Raw genomic sequence first — 24,719 nt, forward strand, 5'->3', positions numbered from 1 at the left:
TTTGAAGTCTTATGAGCCATACAGATGAGAAACAAATACAAATATTTTTATTGTAATAGACAATTTAAATGTAGTATTTGAACATGTTGTATATTAAGCATAAACAAAATTGAGAATAATAAACTTGGCAACTACATTTATACCACAGTCCACCCCCCGAAAAAAAAAAGCTGAAAGATAAAAAATAATGTGGAAAGCAGACAAGTAATTTCATAATATAAATTTTAAAAGTGGATACCATGATGGGTAGTTTTATGTCAACTTGACACAAACTAGAGTCATTTAAAATAGGGAACCACAATTGAGAAAACTCCTCCACCAGATTGGCCTGTGGGCAACCCTGGAAATTATTTTCCTTAATTGGCTCTACTTAACAACTTCCCAGCCATTCTCAGAAACTGACTCTAATGAACTTAGTGAACCACACACAAAATAAGACATGGAAGCAGGAGGTCAATGCATTGAGGAGAAGGGAAATGTCATGGAACTCTTTTCTCCAGCCTGGTCCCACAACTGTGTCAGCCCCAAATGAACACTCAGAGACTTATATTAATTATAATCCTGTTGGCTGCTGACTAGGGCTTTGTATTCAATATCTATGCCTTAATTATTAACCTATAACGACTAATCTATATATTTCTACATGGTCTTCTCTTACCGGAGAACACCTCACTCGTGTCCTCTCTTCCCAGGAATCACATGAGGACTGCACTCTGCCTATACTTCCCAGAATCCTCCACATCTCCTAGACTCGCCTATCTTGCTGCCCTATAGGCCACAGTGTTTCATTCATCAACCAATAAGAGAAACATATTTACAGAATGACATCTCCCATCAGGAACCAGTGGTCCAGAGAAGTGTGTGAAGGAGAGCAATGGGAGGTAAAACTTATTATGTAAATGTATAGAAGACTCAACCATTTTTTTCTAGTGAAGAAAAAGTAGGAAAATACACACATTCACAGATAGGGTTTTCTGTTTCCTAAACAGAACCCAACATATCTCTCAAATGCCCATTCCTTCTAAATAGTACAAAAATAAATAAAACTACCAGTGTAACATAAATCTGTCATTCTGGGTTTTAACTTTTTAATTTTTAATCAGATATAGGACTGCAATTCTTCTCCTTTGTTGGCTCCCAGGGCTAATCTCAGCATGGATTTGTCTGTACACATGCACACTTGTTGTGGGAGCATCAGGAGCACTTAGCATCAAAGAACAATTTGGATCTTTATATTGTGTTGCCCTTCCACATCCTGGTTCCCTTTCTTGTGCCATCTTCCTGCTCTGGTCTGTGTTGCCATGCACAGGTACCCAGTCTAGTGTTGATTATCTTTCCTAGGCCTGTGATTACTAAGCCTAGAGCCTCAGAACAGATCTCATCCCAAAGAGCATCAGGACAGGCTATGTCCATGCAGCTTCTCCAGAATTCCTCACCTTCCTTTGGGTCTGGGGAAGTCCTGACTATTTTATGCATTTAGCAGAGAAGTATTGATGTTTTTTTAATCAGCACTAACTTGTGTGCCACGTTAGACAAACCTATCCATTCACATACGAGTAGGAGAGACAAATTAGATACAAATTTGTTTCTATCAGATTTCTCTTATACCACCAAGCTGCCCAATATTCAACTTAAAGTAATAGAACCCACATTCTCCACTGTGGTATTTATCAAATCTAAATCCACATTCATCCTATTACTCAAAACTTTTTTCTCCTTTTGAAAAGGAAAATGGCCCAGGTCATTTTGTATTTTTAACATTCTATAATTAATATTTTAATTTCCTCGTCTGAGTCATAGGAGGTTTGGCTTTTGATATTTAAATTCAAACATTAAGAGCTGGACAATTATTTTTTTCTCTCAGGAGAATGATCCTACACAGTAAAAATTATGGCCTTCCAATCTGTGATCTGTACCGGATTTTCAAAAGTGGACTTGAGAGTTCAAAAGACAAAGCTTGCCTCTTTTTCAACTCTTCTCTAACCCAGGGCTGTTAGTATGCAAATCTCATGATGCAGCTTTAATGGGGACAGGAATGGGAAGAAAGAAATTTAGGAACACAAGAAAAATTATTAATATCAAGAGTTTAACCCAGCAAGTAAGTATAGAACACAGGGGGGAAGATGGTGGATCCAATGAGAATATGAGAACAAAATTATTTAGGACATAAAAGCACTGAATAAAGCAAAAGGGCAGTATTTCTGAATTTAAATGTGCTTTTTACTTTGAGGCCACCAAACTTGAAATTGTAATTTTTGAAAGGTGGTCTAGGATGCCTTTCCCAACTCCCACCTCCATCATCATAATTAGGGTCAGGTGCCTTCCTATTGGTTCACACAGCAAACTATTCATGATATCATCATACTGCATTGTGTTTACTTCTTATTTTCTTTTACCAACTATTAAGAAAATCTAGGATGTTGTCATAGTCTCTATGTTCTCTATACTCTTTTGTTTGTTTGTTTGTTTTGGTTTTTTTATTAGTTCAAATTAGGAACAAGCTTGTTTCACATATCTATCCATTCTCCCTCTCCTTCCCCTCACCCCCACCTCTCCTCCCCCATCCCTGACCTACCCCCCACCCTATACACCCTCCACTCGCCAGGCAGGGTAGGGCCCTCAATGGGGGCACCCCAAAGTCTACCACATCATCCAAGGCCAGGCCTAGGCCCTTCCCCATGTGTCCAGGCCAAGAGTGCATCCCTTTACGTGGGATGGGCTCTCAAAGTCCCTTCTGACACCAGGGAAAAATACTAATCCACTACCAGGCCCCCCCTAGAGTGTGGAGGCCTCCTAGTTGACATCGATGTTCATGGGTTTGGATCACTCCTGTACTGGCCTCCCAGACAGCATTCTGGGGTCCATGTGCTTCCCCTTGTTCAGGCCAGATGTTTGTGTGGGTTTCACCAACCTGGTACCTACCCCTTTGATCTTCATTCCTACCTCTCTGCAACTAAGTTCCAGAGTTCAGTTCAGTGTATATCTGTGGATGTCTGCCTCTGCATCCATCATCCACTGGATGAGGGCTCTAGGATGGCATAAAAAGTGATCATCAATCTCATTTTAGGGGAAGGGCGTAGGTTATCCTCTCCACCATTGCCTAGATTGTCAGTTTGTGTCATCCTTGTAGGTCTCTGGAAATCTACCTAGACCTATAATGGCTTCCTCTAATATGTTATCTCTCATCCTGCTCTCATCTATTCTTCCCCCAACTCAATATTTCTGCTCCTCTATTCCCTTCTCTCCTCTCCTCTTTTCCTCCTCTCATTCTGGCAGCTCCCTCTCCCCTACCCTCATGCTCTCAATTAGCCCAGGAGTTCCTGACCCTTCCCATTGCTGGGGTCCATGCATTTTTCCCTTGGAGTCCTTCATGTTTCCTAGTTCCTTTGGTGAAGAGGATTGTAGGCTGGAAATCGTGGCTCTATGTCTAAAATTCATATATGAGTGAGTACATACCATATTTGTATTTTTGCGACTGGGTTACCTCACTCAGGTTGGTTTCTTCTAGTTCCATCCATTTGCCTTTGAATTTCAAGATTCCATTGTTTTTTTTTTTTCTGCTAAGTAGTACTCAATTGTATGAATGGACCACATTTTCTCTATCCATTCTTCAGTTGAGGGGCATCTAGGTTGCTTCCAGGTTCTGGCTATTACAAACAATGCTGTTATGAACATGGTTGAACATATGTCCTAGTTGTAAGAACATGCAGTATTTGGGTATATGCCCAAGAGAGGAATTGCTGGATCAGGTAGACTGATTCCCATTTTTCTGAGCAACCACCATACTGATTTCCAAAGTGGTCTTACAAGTTCTCACTCCCACCAGCAATGGAGGAGTGTTCCTTTTTCTCCACCTCCTCTCCAGCATAGAATGTCATTGGTGTTTTTTATTTTAGCCATTCTGGCTGGTGTAAGATGGGAATCTCAGAGTTGTTTTGAGTTGCATTTCTCTGATGGCCAAGGATTTTGAACACTTTCTTAAGTGTCTTTCAGCCATTTCAGACTCCTCTGTTGAGAATTCTCTATTTAGCTCTGCACCACACTTTTTAATTTCATTGCTTGGTGTTTTGGTGGCTAGCTGCTTGAGTTCATTGTATATTTTGTAGATCAGCCCTCTGTCATATGTGGAGTTGGTGAAGATCTTTTCCCATTCTGTGGGCTGTTGTTTTGTCATACTGACTGTGTACTTTGCCTCACAGAAGCTTCTCAGTTTCAGGAGGTCCCATTTATTAATTGTTGATTTCATTGTCTGTGCTACTGGTGTAATGTTCAGGAAGCAGACTCGTGTGCCAATTTGTTCAAAGGTATCTCCCACTTTCTCTTCTAGAAGATTCAGAGTAGCTGGATTTATATTGATATCTTTGATCCATTTGCACTTAAGTTTTGTGCATGGTGACAGATATGGATCTATCTGCAATTTCTGCATGTTTTAATCCAGTTGTGCCAGCACCATTTGTTGAAGATGCTATCTTTTCTTCCATTGTATAGATTTAGCATCTTTGTCAAAAATAAGGTGTTCATAGGTGTGTGGGTTAATATCAGGGTTTTCAATTTGATTCCATTGATCTATCTCTATTTTTGTGCCAATACCAAGCTGTTTTCAGAACTATGGCTCTATAATAGAGCTTAAAGTCAGGGATGGTGATGCCTCCAGAAGATCCTTTATTGTACAGCGTTGTTTTGGCTATCCTGGATTTTTTGTTTTTCCATATAAAGTTGAATATTATTCTTTCAAGGACTATGAAGAACTGTGTTGGGATTTTGATGGGGATTGCGTTGACTCTATAGATTACTTTTGGCAAGATTGCCATTTTTACTGTGTTGATTCTACCTATCCAAGAGCATGGGAGATCTTTCCATTTTCTGGTATCTTCTTTAATTTCTTTCTTTAAAGATTCAAAGTTCTTGCTGTACAGGTCTTTCACTTTTTTGGTTAGTGTTACCCCCAAGATATTTTATGTTGTTTGTGGATATTATGAAGGGTGATGTTTCTCTGATTTCCTTCTCATTGGATTTATCATCTGTATATAGTAGGGCTACTGATTTTTTGAGTTAAAATTGTACCCTGCTACTTTGCTGAAAGTGTTTATCAGCTGTAGGAGTCCCCTGGTAGAGTTTTTTGGATCACTTATGTAGCCTATCATATGATCTGCAAATAGTGAAAGTTTGACTTCTTCCTTTCCAATTTGTATCCCTTTGATCTCCTTTTCTTTCTTATTGCTCTAGCTAGAACTTCAAGTACAATATTGAAGAGATATGGAGAGAGTGGACAGCCGTGTCTTGTTCCTGATTTTAGAGGAATCGCTTTGAGTTTCTCTCCATTTATTTTGATGTTGACTGTTGGTTTGGTGTATATTGTTTCTATCATGTTTCGATATGTTCCTGTTATTCCTGTTTCTCTCCAAGATATTTATCATGAAGGGGTGTTGGATTTTGTCAGAGGCTTTTTCAGCATCTAGTGAGATGATCATGTGTTTTTTCTTTTTCAGTTTGTTTATATGGTGGATTACATTGATAGATTTTCGTATGTTGAACCATCCTTGCATCCCTGGGATGAAGCCTACTTGATCATAGTGGATGATCTTTCTGATGATGTGTTCTTGGATTAGATTTGCCAATATTTTGTTGAGTATTTTTGCACCGATGTTCAAGAGGGATATTGGTCTGTGGTTCTCTTTTTTAGTTGTATCTTTGTGTGGCTTGGATATCAAGGTGATTGTAGCTTCATAAAAATAGTTTGGCAATATCCCTTCTGCTTCTATTTTGTGGAACAACTTGTGCAGTACTGGTATTAGCTCTTGTTTGAATTTCTGGTAGAATTCTGCAGTGAAGCCATCTAGCCCTGGGCTTTTTTTGGCTGTAAGGATTTTGATGACTGCTTCTATTTCATTAGGGGTTACTGGTCAATTTAAACTGCTTATCTATTCTTGGTTTAATTTTGGTAAGTGATATCTATCCAGGAAACTGTCCATTTCCTTTACATTTTTGAATTTTGTGGAGTAGAGGTTTTCAAAGTATGACCTGAAGATTCTCTGGATTTCCTCAGTGTCTGTTGTTATATCCCCCTTTTCATTTCTGATTTTGTTAATTAGCATGCTCTCTCTGCCTTTTGGTTACTTTGGATAGAGGTTTGTCTATCTTGTTGATCTTCTCAAAGAACCAACTCCTTGTTTCATTGATTCTTTGTAATGTTTTCCTAGATTCTATTTTATTGATTTCAGCTCTCAGTTTGATTATTTCCTGGCATCTACTCCTCCGTGGTGAGTTTGCTTCTTTTTGCTCTAAAGCTTTCAGTTGTTCTGTCAATTCTCTAATGTGACTTTCCTCCAGTTTTTTCATGTGGGCACTCAGTGCTATGAACTTTGTTCTTAGCACTGCTTTCAGAGTGTTCCATAGGTTTGGGTATATTGTATCTACATTCTCATTAAATTCTAGGAAGTCTTTAATTTCTTTTTTATTTCTTCCTCAACCAAGGAATGCTGCAATTTCCACGAGTTTGTAGATTTTCTGCAATTTGTATTGCTGTTGAATTCTAGCTTTAAAGCATGGTGATCTGATAAGATACAGGGGTTTATTTAAACTCTTTTGTATCTGTGGAGGTTTGCTTTGTTGCCAACTATGTGGTCAATTTTAGAGAAGGTGCCATGTGGCGCTGAGAAGAAGGTATATTCTCTTGTGTTTGGATGGAATGTTCTATAGATATCTGTTAAATCAAGTTGGGTCATAACTTCTGTTAGATCCTTTGTTTCTTTATTAAGTTTCTGTCTGGTGGTCCTGTCTAGTGGTGAAAGTGGGGTGTTGAAGTATCCTACTATAAGTGTGTGTGGCTTTATGTGTGGTTTGAGCTTTATTAATGTTTCTTTTATTAATGTGGGTGCCTTAGTGTTTGGGGCATAGATGTTCAGGATTGAGACTTCATCTTGATGGACTTTTCCTTTGGTGACTATGAAATGCCGTTCTTCATCTCTTTTGATTGATTTTAGTTTGAAGTCTAATTTGTTAGATATTAGTATTACTATACCAGCTTATTTCTTGGGCCCATTTGATTGGAAAATCTTTTCCCAACCCTTTACTCTGAGGTAACGCCTGTCTTTGAAGTTGAGGTGTGTTTCTTATATACAGCAGAAGGATCGATTCTGTCTTCGTATCCATTCTGTTAGCCTGTATCTTTTTATAGGCAGGTTAAGACCATTGACATTGAGGAATATTAATGTCCATTGATTGTATGTTCTTGTTTGTTTTGGATTTATTGCCGGTGGTGTCATTGTGTGTGGATTTTGCCCTCTTGATTATTTTTATGTTTGGTATAGTTGGATTATCTATTGCCTATGTTTTTGTAAGTGTGGTTATTTTCGTTGGGTTGGAGTTTTCCTTCTAGAACTTTCTGTAGTGCTCAGTTTGTGGATATGTATTATTTAAGTCTGGTTTTGTCGTGTAATATCTTGTTTTCTCCATCTATAGTGATTGAAAGTTTTGCTGGTTACAGTAGTCTGGGTTGGCATCCGTGCTCCCACACTGTTTGTAGGATATCTATCCAGGACCTTCTGGCTTTTAAAGTTTCCATTGAGAAGTCGGTGTGATTCTGATAGGTCAGCCTTTATATGTTACTTGGCCTTTTTCCTTTGCTGCTTTTAATATTTTCTCTTTATTCTGAAAGTTTGGTGTTTTGATTATTATGTGTCAAGGGGACTTTTTTGTGGCCCAATCTGTTTGGTGTTCTGTAAGCTTCTTGTACTTTCATAGACATATCCTTCTGTGGGTTAGGGAAGTTTTCTTCTATGATTTTGTTAAATATGTTTTGTGTACCTTTGAGCTGTATTTCTTTGCCTTCTTCTATACCTGTTATTCTTAGGTTCGGCCTTTTCATGGTGTCCTATATTTCCTGGATATTTTGTGTTAAGGATTTGTTGAACTTGAGATTATCTTTGGTCGATGACAGTATATCCTCTAGAGAGTCTTCAACAACTGAGATTCTCTCTTCCATCTCTTGAATTCTATTGGTTATACTCACATCTTTAGTTCCTGGTCGTTTATCCAGCCTTTCTATTTCCAGCATTGACTCATTCTGAGTTTTCTTTATTGTTTCTATTTCAACTTTCATGCCTTGAACTGTTTCGACTGCTTCCTTCACTTGTTTGTTTGTTTTTTCTTGGCTTTCTTTAGATTCTTTAAGAGATTTGTTTACTTCTTGAATTTTTTGGTTTGTCTTTTCCTCCATCTCATGTAATTTTTTGCTTGTTTTTTCTTCTATTTCTTTAAGGGATTTTCTTGTTTCCTCCTTAAAGGACTCTATCATCTTCCTAAGATAATTTTTGAGGTCCATCTCTTCTTCATCCTCTGTGTTGTGCTTTTCCTCTATACTCTTAAGTGCTTAATAGAGTACTTTAGTAATCACATGAAGGGCAGAAAGAAAGAGAGAATTGAGGGAGGAAAGAAGAGAAGATGAGAGAGAGGTGGGGGAAACCAGCATTGTTCAATTCCTTACTATATATCCCAGGCACTTTTTTGTTGTATGTGTGAACTCTTTTATAATATTTAATCCCCTTGGCATCTCTGTGAGACAGCTATTAGGACAGCCAGTTTGTAGATCAGGAAATGAAAGCACAGAGACAGAGAACAAATATACACAAACTAAGAATTAGTATGTCAATTTGACTTAAGCATAAGTTTGTAAAATAAAGCTAACTTTTGAAGTCAGCTTTGCTCACAATTAAACAGTATTTGCATGCCCAGCTAAAATATTTGGATTCAATCATACTAAAGACTCACACTATCCCACTTACAATAGGATGATGTTTATAGGTGATAGGGGTAAGCACGTTCTGTCTTTAAACTTGAAAACTGTGACAAGGTTAAAGAATTTTTTCTGAGTTCTTAAAACTATAAAGAAACTCTGACATTTCCAGTAATCTTTTATGGTATTCAGTTCTTCTCCCACTCCAAAGAAAAAATATTATCAAGTAATTTACAGATTTTACAGATTTAGTATTGGGCAGTACATTCTGCAGGAAAACAGAAGAGTGGGGAGGTTAAACAGTAAAATCAGAGAAGTCAAAGGGTATTTTCTAGTTGTGACTCCTGAATACAATGAATAATTATCACCCTTGAAGGGTCCACTGCCTGAATTCAAACTTTGTCTCCAACATTGATTCAATATGTGACCAACATCAAGAGCTTCATCATTTCTTGTGTAGGGTTTCTCACAAACAAAATGAAATGATGGTAGTATTTACTTTATGTGTGTATGTAGAGAATCCTCATTAAGTGAGAAGAGTAAAAATCTGCCCTATATTCAACACTGAGTTTGCACCGGCTAGTTTGACTATGTAGTTACCCATGTGTCATATAATAAAAGGTTGCTATGGATATGACTTCATGGTAGAATGTGCCTAGCAAGCAGGGCCCTGGGTATATGTAAGTTGAATTCTAAACTAGTTAAAAACTAGTTAATAGTATTCTATTAATGATTTTCACTCCTTAAGACCCCATATATAAGCATATATAACTTTTACTGTTTGTGAAATATATGGTACTAATCCAAATACTAGCTACATGATAAATCACTGTCCTGTCAATCAATGTAAGGTCGGGTACTAATTTACCCACTCCCACCGTGATGTTCTACAAAATAAATATAAAAGCATCTAAAATTTTTTTATTATGTCCTCCCTTTGGAAATGATGAGAGTCCTTTCTTCATGAGAGAGCATTTCTCCTATTTTATACCATCTCACTTCAGAATTTCTGAACAGTAATGGCATGGCTAACCCTTACAGTACCAGAGCAATGAGGCTCTCACCCTATCACTGGCTATCATTTCATTCAGTTCTGTTTCTCTCTGCTCACCACCTACCCATGCTTAAAGTTGTAAGTTTAAAAACATTCTATCAGGTTTTTTGGGTTGTTTTGTGTTTTGTTTTGTTCTTGTTCTTGTTTTTTGCCTGGGATTGAAAGTTCTAGTGTAGCAGTCAGCAAGTACATGATTTGTGTCATTCCACAGACCCCAAACTTAGGGGAATAGAAATCCAGAGCGGGGGAGTTGGCTTCAAATAGTCAAGCAAAGCAGTCAGAAATACAGTGCATTTCCATCCCCCTGCTGCCTGTTGCTAGCTACAAGCTTCAAAACACATTGCTTTCGGCTTCAGTATCTGCAGTGATACTAATATCCACTTAAGATTGTTGAGAGAATTGTGTCAGATAATGTGATGAGCCTGGAGTGTGCCCTGTGCTGACTAAATGGCACCATCGACACTGTTACTGCAACCTCTATCATTAACCTCCTGTAGGGACAAGGGGTGTTCTTTCACTCTTTCTCTGATATTACTTTCTGGTACTACCTGACAGTGCTGTCTCCACTGCTCTCTGAGAAAATTAACTTGCCTTTGAAGTATGAATTTTCAATAAATTAGAAGAATCATTTTCTTGAATCTCTTGCAGGTTCCTTCTTGCAGGGATCAGAGAAAGCCATATCCCTGGTCCAGGGTGGGAGAAGCTACCAAGCAGCAGCCTTGGCATGGGAGAAGGGGACCTCTGGCCCAGAGGAGAAAGTCTTTTCTGAGTGGGTAGAATCAGTGAAGGAAAACCCTGCTGTGATTGATTTTGAGGTGAGACTCGAGTATTGAGGGTAAGCAGGGTACAGCAGTTCACCACCAGTCCAGACTGCACACCACACAATGCCATTTCCTTTTCAGATGATAAGTGAAATGTCTGCTTTTAATATACAGGCAGGATATGGCTCTTTAAAAAATGTTAAAAATGCACATCTATTGCTTTTAAATTTTAAATGTGCATTCTAGTACTGTATTTAGAATCGCTTGCTTGTGTGAAATACTGAGGAGGGGAATTCAGTGAGTAAGATTGCTCACACTTGCCTGCAAGTAGCACTCTTCATCTCCCTGTGGAACAGTAGCATTCAATTTTGTGATTGTTGTGCAACTCCACTTTGTGAGCACATTAAGAAACCTTTAGATGCTTTTGATCTTCCAGTTTTGTGTTTGTTGTAATTAGACAGAAAGGTGAGTTTTAGTGTGTGTGGCATACTTTGTATAATATTATGTCACCTAGAGTCAGTTTGCCCATGGCATAACTACATTTTAAAGGCTCGCCAAAACGATTATGTTTCTTCATTTAAATAGAGATAAAACAGTTGAACTGTTATAAACATGGGAACATTTACATGAAGCAGAAAAAGACGAGAGCTCCACAAATTATGCTAGGAACAAAGCCAAGACTACACTAGATGGTTTCTTTGGGCTTTTTAAAAGGGTGACAGAGAAACCACTGTTGTTGCCATTACCTGTGTTATTTCTTAGTACAATCTTCCCATTCACATGAATGGCGGGCTCACTTCTCTGTTTCCTCCCATGGTGTATTTTCTCCACTGGCTCCAACAAAAGTCAATATACATCTTAGACCGAAAGCAATGAAACCTCACCTGGATCTCTCTGAATCTCCCTGCCTGACTCAAAGTTAATGAGGTTACAACAGAGCACTAATGAGCACTAGTAATTCTTAGTGACCTATCCCAGCACTTTAGTTGCTTATGTTTGATGCTTAATAAATAACAGGACACAAGCCAAAACAAGCAACATGTGGTTTCTATCACTTCATACCTGCAGGGATGTTTAATTCTCCACAGTTTGCACCTGCCCTCGGGCACTGGGCTTTCCTCTCTTGGCTCATTAGCCATATAAGTATACTAAATTCTCTAAAAATTCCTTGGAAGTATGAGGTTTTTCTGGTAAGCACTGATTCAAAGTGGTGGCAAAATAATGCCCACATGGAAGTGACTAGAGCTCTCTCTGTCGCCTGCTCTTAGCTTGCCCCAATCACAGACTTGGTCAGAAACATCCCGTGTGCAGTGACAAAACGGAACAACCTCAGGAAAGCATTTCAAGAATATGCAGCCAAGTTTGACCCTTGTCAGTGTGCTCCATGTCCTAATAATGGCCGTCCCAGACTCTCAGGCACAGAATGTTTGTGTGTGTGCCAGAGTGGCACCTACGGTGAGAACTGTGAGAGGCGGTCTCCGGATTACAAGTCTGGTAAGTGTCAGTGATTGGTTATGAGGTCTGTGCCTTTCCTACTCAGAAATATATGATAGGCTGATGAATTTAAGCAAAATAAAATTCACTAGACACCTCCACCTTGTAAAAGAGCCTCCAAAAATTAGATTCCAAAGACAAACAATGCCTGGTTCTGCTGTAACCTATAGACTGCATGACACTGAAAAAATAATTTAACCTCTCCAAATTACAATATCCTTGTCCATAGGATGAGGATAATTCTATTATTACTTGAGGCTTGAAGTGTGTGTGTGTGTGTGTGTGTGTGTGTGTGTGTGTGTGTTTAAACAATTTTAAGACACATATAAAGGATTCATAGTATACTTACTATAATATTAGACATCATAATATTAGTACATGATACTGTGTCTTGTAAGACCTCCAGAAGCTCAGGCCTCCAGGATCTCAGCCCAGGACTGAGGTCACCCCAATCACCAGCTGGTTTCGAAAGCTTGATGCAAACTGCATGAGGCTTTATTGTTGTTTAACGAGCTAACCCCATGTTAGCTCCGGTCTTTCATCCACCCGCCATGGCAGATGGCTAGAAAAGACAGCTTGAAGCATCTGCATAGAGATCTTATAGGGCAGCGTAAGGGGAGTGTCTAGGGGTACGAACAGGCTCAGGATTGGTGTGCCTCCAGGCTTGGAGGGCTTGCCCTGTGTTGATTGGCCAACTGGTTGTTATGGCCCATAGGCCCTCCCAGGCTGGTTGCTATGCTCTGCGCATCATTGCTGTGCACTTGTCCGTAAAGCACATCCAGAGCCATAAAGCATAGTGCCACCAGCTAACTTCTGATTGGTTCCTTGCCACGAGGCAGGCATCTGACCTCTTAGTGACCAAGGCAAGGTCAGACAAGTGTTTGGCTGTTATGGCTGCCGAAATGGGGAGATGATCCCTTCATGTCTTAGTTACTCTTTTTACTGTTGTGCTAAAACACCATGAACTTGCCAACTGATAGATAGGTTTATTTGGGGCTTACAGCTCCAGAGGGCTAGAGTCTGTGGAGCACTGGAGTATCAGGTGGCAGGTATCTAGACCAGCAGCTGAGTCCTTACATCTAGAACCCCAAACAGGAAACAGAGAGAAAACACTGAAAAACAGCACACAGCTTTTCAACCCTAGCTGGGCGTTGGTGGCGCACACCTTTAATCCCAGCACTCAGGAGGCAGAGGCAGGCAGATCTCCGTGAGTTCAAGGCCAGCCTAGTCTCCAGAGCAATTTACAGGATAGGCTCCAAAGCTACACAGAGAAACCCTGTCTCGAAAAATAAATAAATAAATAAATAAATAAATAAAGTCCAACCCTAGCAACACACCTCCTCCAGCAAGACCACAACTCCTAAGCCTCCTCAAAATAAGGATAGCAACTAGGGACCAAATATTCAAATGTCAGAAACTGTGGGGCACGTTTATCATTCAAACTACCACATACTGCTACTGGAGATTTATATTACTATGTGTATTATAATGTATAAACAAGATGTTCATAAAGGGATTAAACTAAGCCACAAGAAAAGTTTTCATACATGGTTAAATACATTAGCTCAGATCTTCTTTAGAGGAGGGGAAAGGCTTCGGAGTGAGGATATGTTCTAATACCTATACAAGTGTAATTTGATATATACTTCTGTCTTATTCAGTGTTCTATTGCTGTGAAGATACATGGTGCTACTATTGCAACTCTTAGAAAGGAAGCATGTAATTGGGGCTTGTTTACAGTTTCCGGTGTTTAGTCCATTAGCAGCATGGCAGAGAGTTGGCAGCATGTAGGCAAACAGCTTAGCTGGGAGTTCTACATCTGAATCTGAAGACAGCAGGAAAAACAGTGGGCTTGGCTTGGGATTTTGAAACCTCAAAGCCCATCTCCCAGTGACACACTTCCTCCAGTAAGGCCACACTGACTCCAACAAGTCCACACCCCTAGTCCCTCTTAGGCAGTGCCACTCCCTGATCACCAAACATTCAAATATATGAGCCTGTGGAGGCTATTCTTATTCAAACCACCATAATTTTGTTCAGAAAATTTTAGTATTTGTACATATATGTGTATATATGCACATACCTGTGTTTTGCACACATGTGCATATAATATATTATGGATATGTTTATTGATTCAAGTGATTCATAGCTGTTGCTGTTTAATTCATGAATTTGAGAACAGGAAAGGTTATCAAAGAATTTATCAGACCCCTTCCATAAGTAACTTCTTGAAGCCCTCACTGGAAAGCTGTTAACACATCACAAACAAATGTGAGAAAACCAGGTCATGCTTGTTTCAAAGCCCAAACTTTATTTTTGCAACAGGAGGGCAATGGGTCTTCCTCTGTTCCAGATGCAGTGGATGGAAACTGGAGCTGCTGGTCTTCCTGGAGTACATGCAATGCTGCTTATAGGAGATCAAGAACTCGGGAGTGTAATAACCCTGCTCCCCAGCGAGGAGGGCGACGCTGTGAGGGCCAGCAGCGGCAAGAGGAAGACTGTACATTCTCAATAATGGAAAATGTGTAAGGTTGGGTGCCAGGGAACCAAGGTTCGCTGGTTAGCATTTGCTATTGTTAATAAAAAAAAAACCACTTAGAATTTTAATGTACCTACACAATGTACTATGAAGCACCAAATCTGTGGCTGCCCTTAGCTCACTCAGCAGAGGGTTCTCTCTATCCATCAGTATCTGTACATTATAAAGATGTAGAGTGGGTATGTTGCTTTAATATATGCATGTCTGTATGTGTGCACACACATACTTATTTTTCCCTTTTAGTGGACAACCATGTATCAGTGACAATGAAGACATGAAAGAGGTAGACATTGTTGAGAGAGAAGCAGATTCAGGGTGTCCTCAACCTGCTCTCCCAGAAAATGGATTTATCTGGGTACGTATTCTGACCATAACTTTTGGCTTGAAGTTAAAAAGGAGAACTTGAAATGTATGGGTTTTCTTCTCATTTGAATTATTTTCCTACTTCAATAATATGTTGTCTCAAAAGCACAAAGGAATATCCAGAAACACTGCAACACCCTTTTATAGGGAATTCCCTGGGGATATCTCTATGCCTTCTTGTTAGTCAAGGAAGAGCCAGGTGACATTTTCCTTTGTACCACTAAGGTCATAGAAGGCAGCAGACTGTGTGAGTAGAGAATGGAGCTTCAGCACAGGTAGGTTTGGATGGCCATAACAGTCTGCAACTAAGACCTGGTTGTTTACTTCTGAGTCTGAGAAAACTAATGCCCATCATCTGAGGCTGATTCTCCAAGAGATAAAAGAGATTTGGATATAACCATTGGAGGTGTTAAGCCTATATTATAAATCTGTAGATCCCTGGAGAGTCAATACAAGTCGTGTGTGTGTGTGTGTGTGTGTGTGTGTGTGTGTGTGTGTGTGTGTGTGTGTGTGTGTGTTAGGGAATGGTTTCCAAGTCAGGTTTCTCTGTGTTGCCCTGACTGTCCTGAAACTCATGGCCTCAAACTCATGTGGATCCACATGCCTGTGCCTCCCAAGTTCTGGGACTAAAGGTGTGTGCTGCCACTGCCCGGCCAAATTAATATCTTTTTAATATCATGCTTTTCATTAAACCATAATATGTTTCTATGCTTTTAATAAGAATTGAGCACTCACTGTCACACAGGTCTGTGGCTTTAGATATAAAACTTTCATATGTGTGTGTGTGTATTTATATAAAATGTTAAAATTCATCACACAAGGCATCTCTCATCCATTTTACATTTTTAAACTGAATAAAACCTTTACATTAATCTTTTTCCAATAGTATATTTACTATCAAAAGTCAGTTACACAAATATCTAAATCCCCTCTCACAGATATCCATGGTGGAGAGTTTGTATTGTATATTCTGATGTACTGTGCCTAATGGTCTTAAGAGAAGGCATTTTTGGAAGGAGATAATTTCAACCAGTCTTATTCCAGAACAGAGGTGTCGGTCTCACCAATGCAATGGAGGGCATATTAAAACACAGACCAGCCACTTCTACTCTCACAGTTTATGATTCACTAGTTCTTAAGTGATGCCCTGTCTTAATTAGGGTTTCGATTGCTGTGAAAAGACACCATGACCATGGCAGCTCTGATAAAGGAAAACATTACGGTTCCGGAGGTTTAGTCCATTATCATTATGGCTGGAAGCATGGTAGTATGCAGACAGACATGGTGCTGGAGAAGGAGCTCATAGTTCTACATCCTGATTGGTAGGCAGCAGGAAGTGAACTGTGAGCTACTATGCCTAGCCTGAACTTCTGAGGCCTCAGAACCCATGTTCCTAGTGACACACTTCCTCCTAACAGTGCCATACTCCTAACAGTGCCACTCCCTGTGAGCCTATGGGGGCCATTTTCTTTCAAACCACCACAGGATCCCAAAAGTCACTATCCACAAGCTCCCACACAGGGCTAGTACTTCTGGGTTGGGAGTAGAAGAGTGGAGATCAACCCTTTAGAGCAACTACAGCCTGGAGGCTTGAGTTTGTTACTTTAAAAAATTAAATTTTACAACACAGCCACATTCATTTATTCACATATTACCTTTGACTACTTCCAGGAAGCACTAGAAAACATGAATAACTGTAACAGAAGACCTATGACCAACAACTAACTAATACAGGTCCTTTATAGAAAAATATTTTCTGGTTCCTGTTTCAGAACATAGATGTCAAAATTATGTATTGTCAGATGTAGCTGCCTAAATAATGTTTAACATATTTATGCCAGCTGCATGCAAGAACTATTAAAAAGTTCTTGTTATTTAATTTTAAAAACCCACTGAGGCTTTAAAGAGGAATTCATTATGCTTATGGATCCTTTTTATAAAATTAGATTATGTCTCTTACTCTATTCCCTGCTGCTGTAACCAAGTCCCACAGACAAGAACAGTATTTGTATTCAAAAACGTTATTTAAACCTGGTGTGGTAAAGCTCATCTTTAATCCCACAACTCAGGAGGCACAGGCAAGTAGATTTATATAAGTTCAAAGCCAGCTTGGTGTACATAATGAGTTACAGATCAGTCAGGGTTACAGAGTGAGATCCTGTCTCAAAAAACAAAACCAAGCAAACAAGTACAAAACAGTTATTTAAGAGACATTTGTGGAGTTTGGGCAGTAAGCTCAATGATTACAACATATAAGTTGTTGCTTATTAGAGAAATGGAGACAGAAGTTCAAAGCAATAACTTATTTCAGGAGAAATGCATGAATAAAAAGGTATGCAATCATCAGCTGGTGAGATGGCTCAGCAGGTAAAAGTGCTAACTGTACAAGTCTAGCCAAGTACAGTCCCTGAAACCTATGGTAGAAGTATGGAACCAACTCCTAAAAGTGATTCATTGACTTCTACATGGCAACTGTGGCATGCTCATGCATACACATATCACATGCGCACGGGTTCTCACACACATACACCAGTAATAACTAAAATAATTTTTAAAGTGTGCAGTCAATAAAAAATCCAAACCATCAATATTTTTTAACAGTTCACCTCCCTTGGAAACAAAGATACATCAGTGGCAACCAACAGAATAGTCCTTTTGTATCCAAGACATTTAGACTCTTCTATGACATAATGTGAACAACTCATGAAAAAGGATGATTGCTGAACTTTCACCTTCTGTCAGATTCTCAAGTTCAGTATTTTCCCTCCTGGTAAAGGAATAGAGTACTCCTTTACCATTCCCCTGGGGAAGATGATGCTTTGCATGGTTTCAAAGGCTACTAAGGTTTCTGTAAGGGTGTGTGTGTGTGTGTGTGTGTGTGTGTGTGTGTGTGTGTGTGTGTGTATGTGTGTGTATTGTGTGCATGTTTATGTGTAAGTGTGCCTGTGTGTGCATCCATGTGTGTGCATGTGTGCATGCCTGTGTGTGAGAGAGAGGGGGGAGGTTGTGAAGTTGCCACTTGTTTCATCATCAGAGAAGATAAATTCAAAAAAGGCTAGAGAAAGCCTTGTTCAAGATGCTGCAGAGCTCAAAGTTCAGAGCACCTTTGGAAGCTCAAGTTTGCATAGAAGGTGTTCTGTATGAACCGGATCTTGAGAGAAAGGCAGACAGAAGGTGGACAGGACAGATGGAACAGCCAATGGAAGATGACATTAGGACATGGACAACAAAAGAAACTATGAAGATCAAAGAAGGGTAGGTGGTTTTGTTTCTTTAGAATACAACTTTTATGGAAGGAAATGCCAGGAGGTGAGGACTGTTACATGGGTTAGTTTAAATGAACAATTTAATTTAAGAAGTGCAAGACCTGATTTTATCTTGAAATTTTTATTAAGCAATGCTTTATGCATTATCTGGAAAGATATATAATGACTAATCAGTCACTAGGAAATGAACAGTTTTTAACTGATTTGCAGTCCATTCATCTCAATAACAATGGCACATGTTTATAAGTATAGGCTGATCATGCAATGTATAGCCACAACACTGAGAGCAGAATATTTCATATCCAAACCACAACAGAAGGCATCACATGTGCAGTTTCATTTGGCTGAGTGTGTTGTATGTCTGGGGGCATGTTTGTGCATGTGTGTATCTGTATGAATGTGCATGGAGGTGAGAGGTCAACTTTATTTTTATTTTTATTTTTTATTTATGAATGTTTGGTCTTATGCTTGTTTCACTAGCTCTTTTTTTTTATTTGAGTTACAAACACGATTGAATTACATGACAATCCCAGTTCTCTTCTCCCTCCCCTCCTCCCCTACCACCCCCCCAACTAAAACCCTACCTATCACATATCCTTTCTTCTATTCTTCCCTAACTCAACCTTTCTGCTCCCTCATGACCTCTGTATCCTTCCTCTTCTTCCCTTCTCATTCTCGTAGCTCCCTCCCCCCCTTCCCATGCTTTCAATTTGCTCAGGGGATCGTGTCCCTTTCCCCTTCTCTAGGGGACAAAGTTTGTCTCTTTTAGGGTCGAGAGGTGAACTTTAAATGGCCTCCTCTGTTGCTTTCCACTTTATTATTTTTGAGATAAGATCTCTCACTCAACCAGGTGCTCATCAGTTGGCCAGACTTGGTGACCAGCAAGCTCCAGAGACCCTCCTGCCTCTACCCACCACCAATGCTAGAGTTACTATGGGTCACCACATCTAGATTTTACACTAGTGCTGAAGATCCAAACTCAGGTTCATATGTTTACGCAGCAAGCACATTTCCAACTAAGCCCCATGGAGCAAGATTTTCCATCTGTTTTTGTTTTTGTTTTTTTTTCAATGGTGGCAGGAGCATGAGGAGGCTTGCTCACATCTCCACAGACCCAGTTAGTACATGGAGCTTGGGCAGAAAGTGCAACCCAACTATAAACCTATAAGGCCTGCACACCAGCCCCATTGCAGAGTCCCGGCTGGACTTAAACTCATAGAGATCTACTACCTCTACCTGTCAATTGCTAGGATTAAAGGCATGTACCATCATGCCCAAAAGGAGCAGGATTTTTAGAGTACAAAAATTATAATTTGTTTACAGCAGAAAAATAGTTCAGAGAATGAACAGCTAAAAGGTTATCGATGAACAAAGAGGTTGAGCAGGAGGAATGGAAAAAACAGTGTATGGGCTGTGTTTATGAGTAGACTTTTAAGAAGACAATGTAAATGAGTAGATACAAAGAGTATGCAATGGGCAGAATCCAGAAAGACCCTAAGATATTCAGAAATAATAATTGATTACACTCTTGATTTCTGCTTTCGGTTTTAATTCTAGAATGAAAAGAAACTGTACTCCGTTGGGGAAGAAGTTAAAATTTCGTGTCTTACTGGATTTAAAGCTGTTGGATACCAGTACTTCAGATGCTTGCCAGACAGAACCTGGAGGCAAGGAGATGTCGTATGCCAACGTGAGAGCGGGGCAAGCATTTGCATGACTCCCCTGCAGAATGAAAGTGCCCAGTACAAATAGAGCAAAATCAGTTCAGTTCATTTTAATATCTTTTAGTAACTGTGCTGAAAAGACTTAGTGAAGCAGTAAATGGGGCTCATTTGCTAAAGTCATATTTCAAAATACCAGATTTCAGCTCTCCTGCCCTTGCATATTAGCCTCATGCACATAGCACTATGAAGTATGCCTCTAAAAAAGAAATGCATGGAACCAGAAAACTTATCTAACCACAAGAATCTGCCTTGGGTGATGTAAAAACTGAAACAAATGGATAAATCCCAGAAAGGTAATACTCAGATTCGGGATTTTGTATGAATTGCCATTATCTCCAAACCACTGTTCTTGTGTGTGGTGGCGGGGGGTTACAAACCACATCCTTTACTGGAAAAAGCTAAATAATTTATGTTTCCTGTGGCTACCCATGCTGTAGGAAGGTAAAAAAACTCAGATTCAAACAAGACTCAGAACGGACCTGAAACACCTTATGGGACCACTTACACAGAGATCAGAGTCAATTAAAATGTCCTGCACCTGTCACTCAACAGTGTTGTAACTCACCTTAAGAAAAACACAAAAAGAAGATGGTGGAGTGGTTTGGAAGATAAGAACACTTGCTAGTCATGCAGAGGATGCAGGTTTGATTCCAAGAACCCCAGGGCTGCTCACAACCATCTGTGTATACAGTTCCAGGAGATCTGGCGCCCTCTTCTGACTCCTTAGGCACACACATGCATGCAAACTTATCTACATAAAATAAAAATAAATAAATCTTTAAAAAGAACGGGAAAACACAAGTATAAAAGTAAAATGAATTATTTCTTGAAGAAAAATATCCAAAAGCTGTAACAGAAGTCGGATGTGTCTGGGGCTAATTCCTCGACAAATAGAGCTCAGCTGTCAGAACAAAGGGTTTTTTAGTGGCGTTTCTGAGAAGTTGGGGTCAAATTTTCATTGATTAAAAGGAAGTACCACAGCTGAACAAACACAGTAAAGCTCAACAGCATTGCCTCTTTGGTCATGTATCATATGCCTACACTTGTTGATTCTTCTGCTCCACTGAACACATCTGAGATATTGCTCTCCCTGCAGGGACCGAGTGCCTCAAGCCGGTTGTTCAGGATGTCCTGACAATCTCCCCATTTCAGAGAGTGTATAAGATTGGCGAATCCATTGAGCTGACATGCCCCAAAGGCTCTGTTGTTGCTGGGCCATCAAGGTACACATGTAAGGGAGACTCCTGGACACCTCCCATTTCAGATTCACTGACCTGTGAAAAAGGTGAGCAGCGACTCGGGACTTGGGATTCTCATAAGGTTTGGCTCCTCAGGATGAGAAATTCAGCATCCACAACATTGCTGCTTTGCAAGTAGATGTTAGGATGAAAGGGGACATGTATTTCACCCCGGGTCAATGATGAAAAAACACCTTACTAGCCAAGTGAATTTCTTTACATCGTAGAGAGTGAGTTCAAGTTCCCTTTCCAATAGAAAACTTTGTCATTTACAGACAGTCCAGGGAGTGTACGATATGTCATCTAACAAGATCCGAATTAATTGATAACTACTGAAAGTTTTTATTCAAATAGAGACAATAAAAAGTGGGGAACATTTAACTAGGCACTGTATTAATTACCTACATCTGAAATTTCCTAGTGGCATTCCTAGTCCATCATCTGAATCTCCCTATATCTGTCACCTTCTCTAAACGATGTCTTTCAGTGCTGGGTGACATCCTTTTATAATTAACTGCCCAAGCCCCATCTTCCTGATGTTGATGTTACTGAACCAGAAAGAAATCAGTGACTGGTATTTGTTTAAAATGCTCACAGCTAGAGAGGATTTTGAATATTTTTACTGTGAAGAAATAGATCTGTTAACTTTGAATAGAACACTAATTTGTGCATGTACCAAAATGTCACATGAAACACCAAGATTATTAACACATTTTATATATCAATTTTAAAAGGTTTTAGTCAATATAAAAATTTAATAATCCTCCCTGTCGAATCCTGTGTCCCTGGAGCTGAGAACAATTGTTTTGAAGAGAAAAAATATATAGAAATATATTTGAAACAACTGACTAGAGAACACAACTGAATTTTCATATTTCCCCAAATCTTTTTAGTGGTCTTATCCACAACTTACTTAAAATGGGTTTTGAAAATCACTTTTATTTAACTATTTAAAGCCTTTGTCTTAAAAATAAGTCCATTTTTCTTTATTTAGACAGTTTACATGTTGAATCAATTTATATGATAACAAAGATAGCTGGCTTTTTCAAATGTCTAATTACTTTTTGGAGAGAGAGAGTTGTGCAGTATATTTATATATGCATGTTTGTGAGTGGATGTATATGCACGTGTACTAACATATATGCAAGTCAGAGGTAGATATGCATGATTCCCTTGGTCACTTTCCACTTTATTTAAAAAAAAAAAAGAGCCTCTCACTAGACATGTAGCTCAACTATTTGGTTAGGCTCACTGACCAGATAGCTCCAGGATTCTGCCCATCTCCACTTCCCCAGTGAATTTAGAAGACCCTGCCACATTCTGCTCTTTATAGGCATGCCAGAAATCCAAACTCAGGTCCTCATGTTTGTGCAGAAAGCACTCTGCCCACTGAACATGTCCCTAGCCTTAAGCTTGTAAGCGTTCCTTAAATTGACTTATTCAGTTTATGTCCAAAATAATGGCTTTCATTACGATCTTTTCATTTAGATGCATTGTTGTTTCTGGCTCTTATTTGTCCCCATTTCCCTACCCCTATACTCTCTCTCCTCTCTACCTCTTGTTGGTCACCTTCCCCCTCCCTTTTATTCCTCAGTCTGCTTCCATGTTGCATATGTAATATATATTCGTAGATGTAGATAAATCTAAACATGAGAAAAAACACATTATTATTTGTTTTTCATCTGGTCCTTACCCTCTTTTGTACCCACCATCTTCCTCTTAGATCTCTTCCTGTGAGAGAAAGTATGTGATATTTGTACTTTTGAGTAATGTCTCACTTTTAATCAGAATTCTTGAGGATGCATCTGAGATAAGATATTAAGCTAATTTTGCTTTTTGAAAAGAACAGAAACACACAGAGGGAAAATTAGACTAAGCTTATGCATTGGCTCTCCTAACTCCATGTGTGCCTTCTGTCCTGTTCTTTTGTTCTCTTCTGAGCTTTCACAATACTTGAGGGAAGGGAAGAAAGTTAACCTTTCAACTAACCTGAAGTTGACAGATCCTGTGGGAACTGGTGAGAACTTTAGGTGAATGTTGTGTCATCACAGGCTCCCGAGTGTAACGGTGATAAGACATATGAGCATCAGAAGAAGAGATGGGCTGGAACATTCCAGGCTTCCAAAGTTAAGATGCAGATGTGTATTCATGCATGCATGCATGCATGCTACATACATACATACATACATACATACATACATACATACATACTTACATACATACTTACATATGCAGACACTCTACTCTGTCTTTGGAAATTTGAATTATAAGCAGATAGAGAGACATGAGATGTCTAAATAAAGGAAATAAAATATCCTATATACTTTGATTTCCATAGCAGTAATAGAAAGACCATAGTCAAAGGAAAAAATAAAAAATATGAAATAGTCAAAGTGAGGTAAAAACACTTTGAGGCTGCCACTTGTCCAAAACCGACTTTTGGCTCTTTCCAGGTAAAAGGGAGTTTTCACCATGAAGAAACAAGGCGATGGCTACTACTTTGCTCCATAGTTGCTTTCTTCCTTCTTTTGAGGACCAACCCTTTAGACAATGCCTCAGACAGTCCTCCATCTCTCAGCATGATGAAGTATCTCCCTTATGTTGCTCCTGAGTGTGGCTTCTGTCCTGCTCAGTTCCAGCAACAGCTTCCTTGTGAAGAATCAGAAACCAGAGACAATAAAATCTTGTGTGTGGTCACTGAGCACTTCATACTGTCAGTGACCAGATGGTGTTCCACACAACTTGAAAGTTGATTTCTCACTGGAAGCAGCGGAGGCTTGGACCTCCCTGCAGCCTATGTAACAAGGGCATAGAAGAACAATTTTGTAAGAAACAATGGTAACTTCTCCATGTCAGTGCAAATCTGCATAGCTGCAGCCCACCTCACTCTTCTCCTCTGACATCCATGCTACTTGTCACATTAGAGCTACAGTCCTCCAAGTTTGTCTAGGTTCTTGGCCACATTTCACCAGATGGAATGAAGGCTCCAAAAAAAAAGATAATGGTAGAAAATAGAATTAGCAGCAAAAAAAAAAAAATCCCACGATTGTTTTCAGTACTCAGTTGGGTCTCTAACAAAAACTTCATTTCGTCAAATCTTGTGCACAATAGGCTAAATAAGAAACTGTGAGCCAGATCCTGTGTTCTGCTATGTAATTTAATGAATATCTGCATGTGGCAGTTTACTTATTCTCTCAACAATTAACTTGTTCACAAAGGCATTCTTGTCCTGTGGATGCTGATGAATCAGACCCAGTTCAGGGAAGTTTGGCTCATCCAACATGGTTGGGATGTTGGCTTTAGGTCTAATGCAGCTATTCCAAACATCCCTCTGGGTAGCCTTCTCTGTAAACGAAGGTAACCAAGGTTTTTCCTTACAGAGAGTATACCCCACCTATAAACTACTCATTTTAGTACCCTTCCTTCATGTAGACTCTATTCAATTCTTCAGCAGTTCAAGCATGTTTCTTTTGGAATCTTTTCTTACTTTCCCCAGCTGAGATCAGTATGGTTTACAGTCTCCTGAATCCACGTTGCCTGGATTAA

General features: G+C 39.4%; 1 protein-coding gene across 1 annotated transcript in view; it reads left to right on the top strand.

Moving 5' to 3' along the window:
• Positions 1–24,719, top strand: part of C6 (complement C6) — a 75,497-nt gene that overhangs the window by 37,616 nt on the left and 13,162 nt on the right. The window contains exons 10-15 of the mRNA XM_027401376.2: positions 10,437–10,603; positions 11,818–12,043; positions 14,397–14,568; positions 14,826–14,937; positions 19,769–19,901; positions 21,032–21,220. Coding sequence (XP_027257177.1) covers positions 10,437–10,603; positions 11,818–12,043; positions 14,397–14,568; positions 14,826–14,937; positions 19,769–19,901; positions 21,032–21,220 — 999 coding nt within the window. The remainder of the gene's footprint in view (positions 1–10,436; positions 10,604–11,817; positions 12,044–14,396; positions 14,569–14,825; positions 14,938–19,768; positions 19,902–21,031; positions 21,221–24,719) is intronic.

Source organism: Cricetulus griseus, chromosome 2, assembly GCF_003668045.3.
Source record: "Cricetulus griseus strain 17A/GY chromosome 2, alternate assembly CriGri-PICRH-1.0, whole genome shotgun sequence".
Lineage (NCBI taxonomy): Eukaryota > Metazoa > Chordata > Mammalia > Rodentia > Cricetidae > Cricetulus > Cricetulus griseus.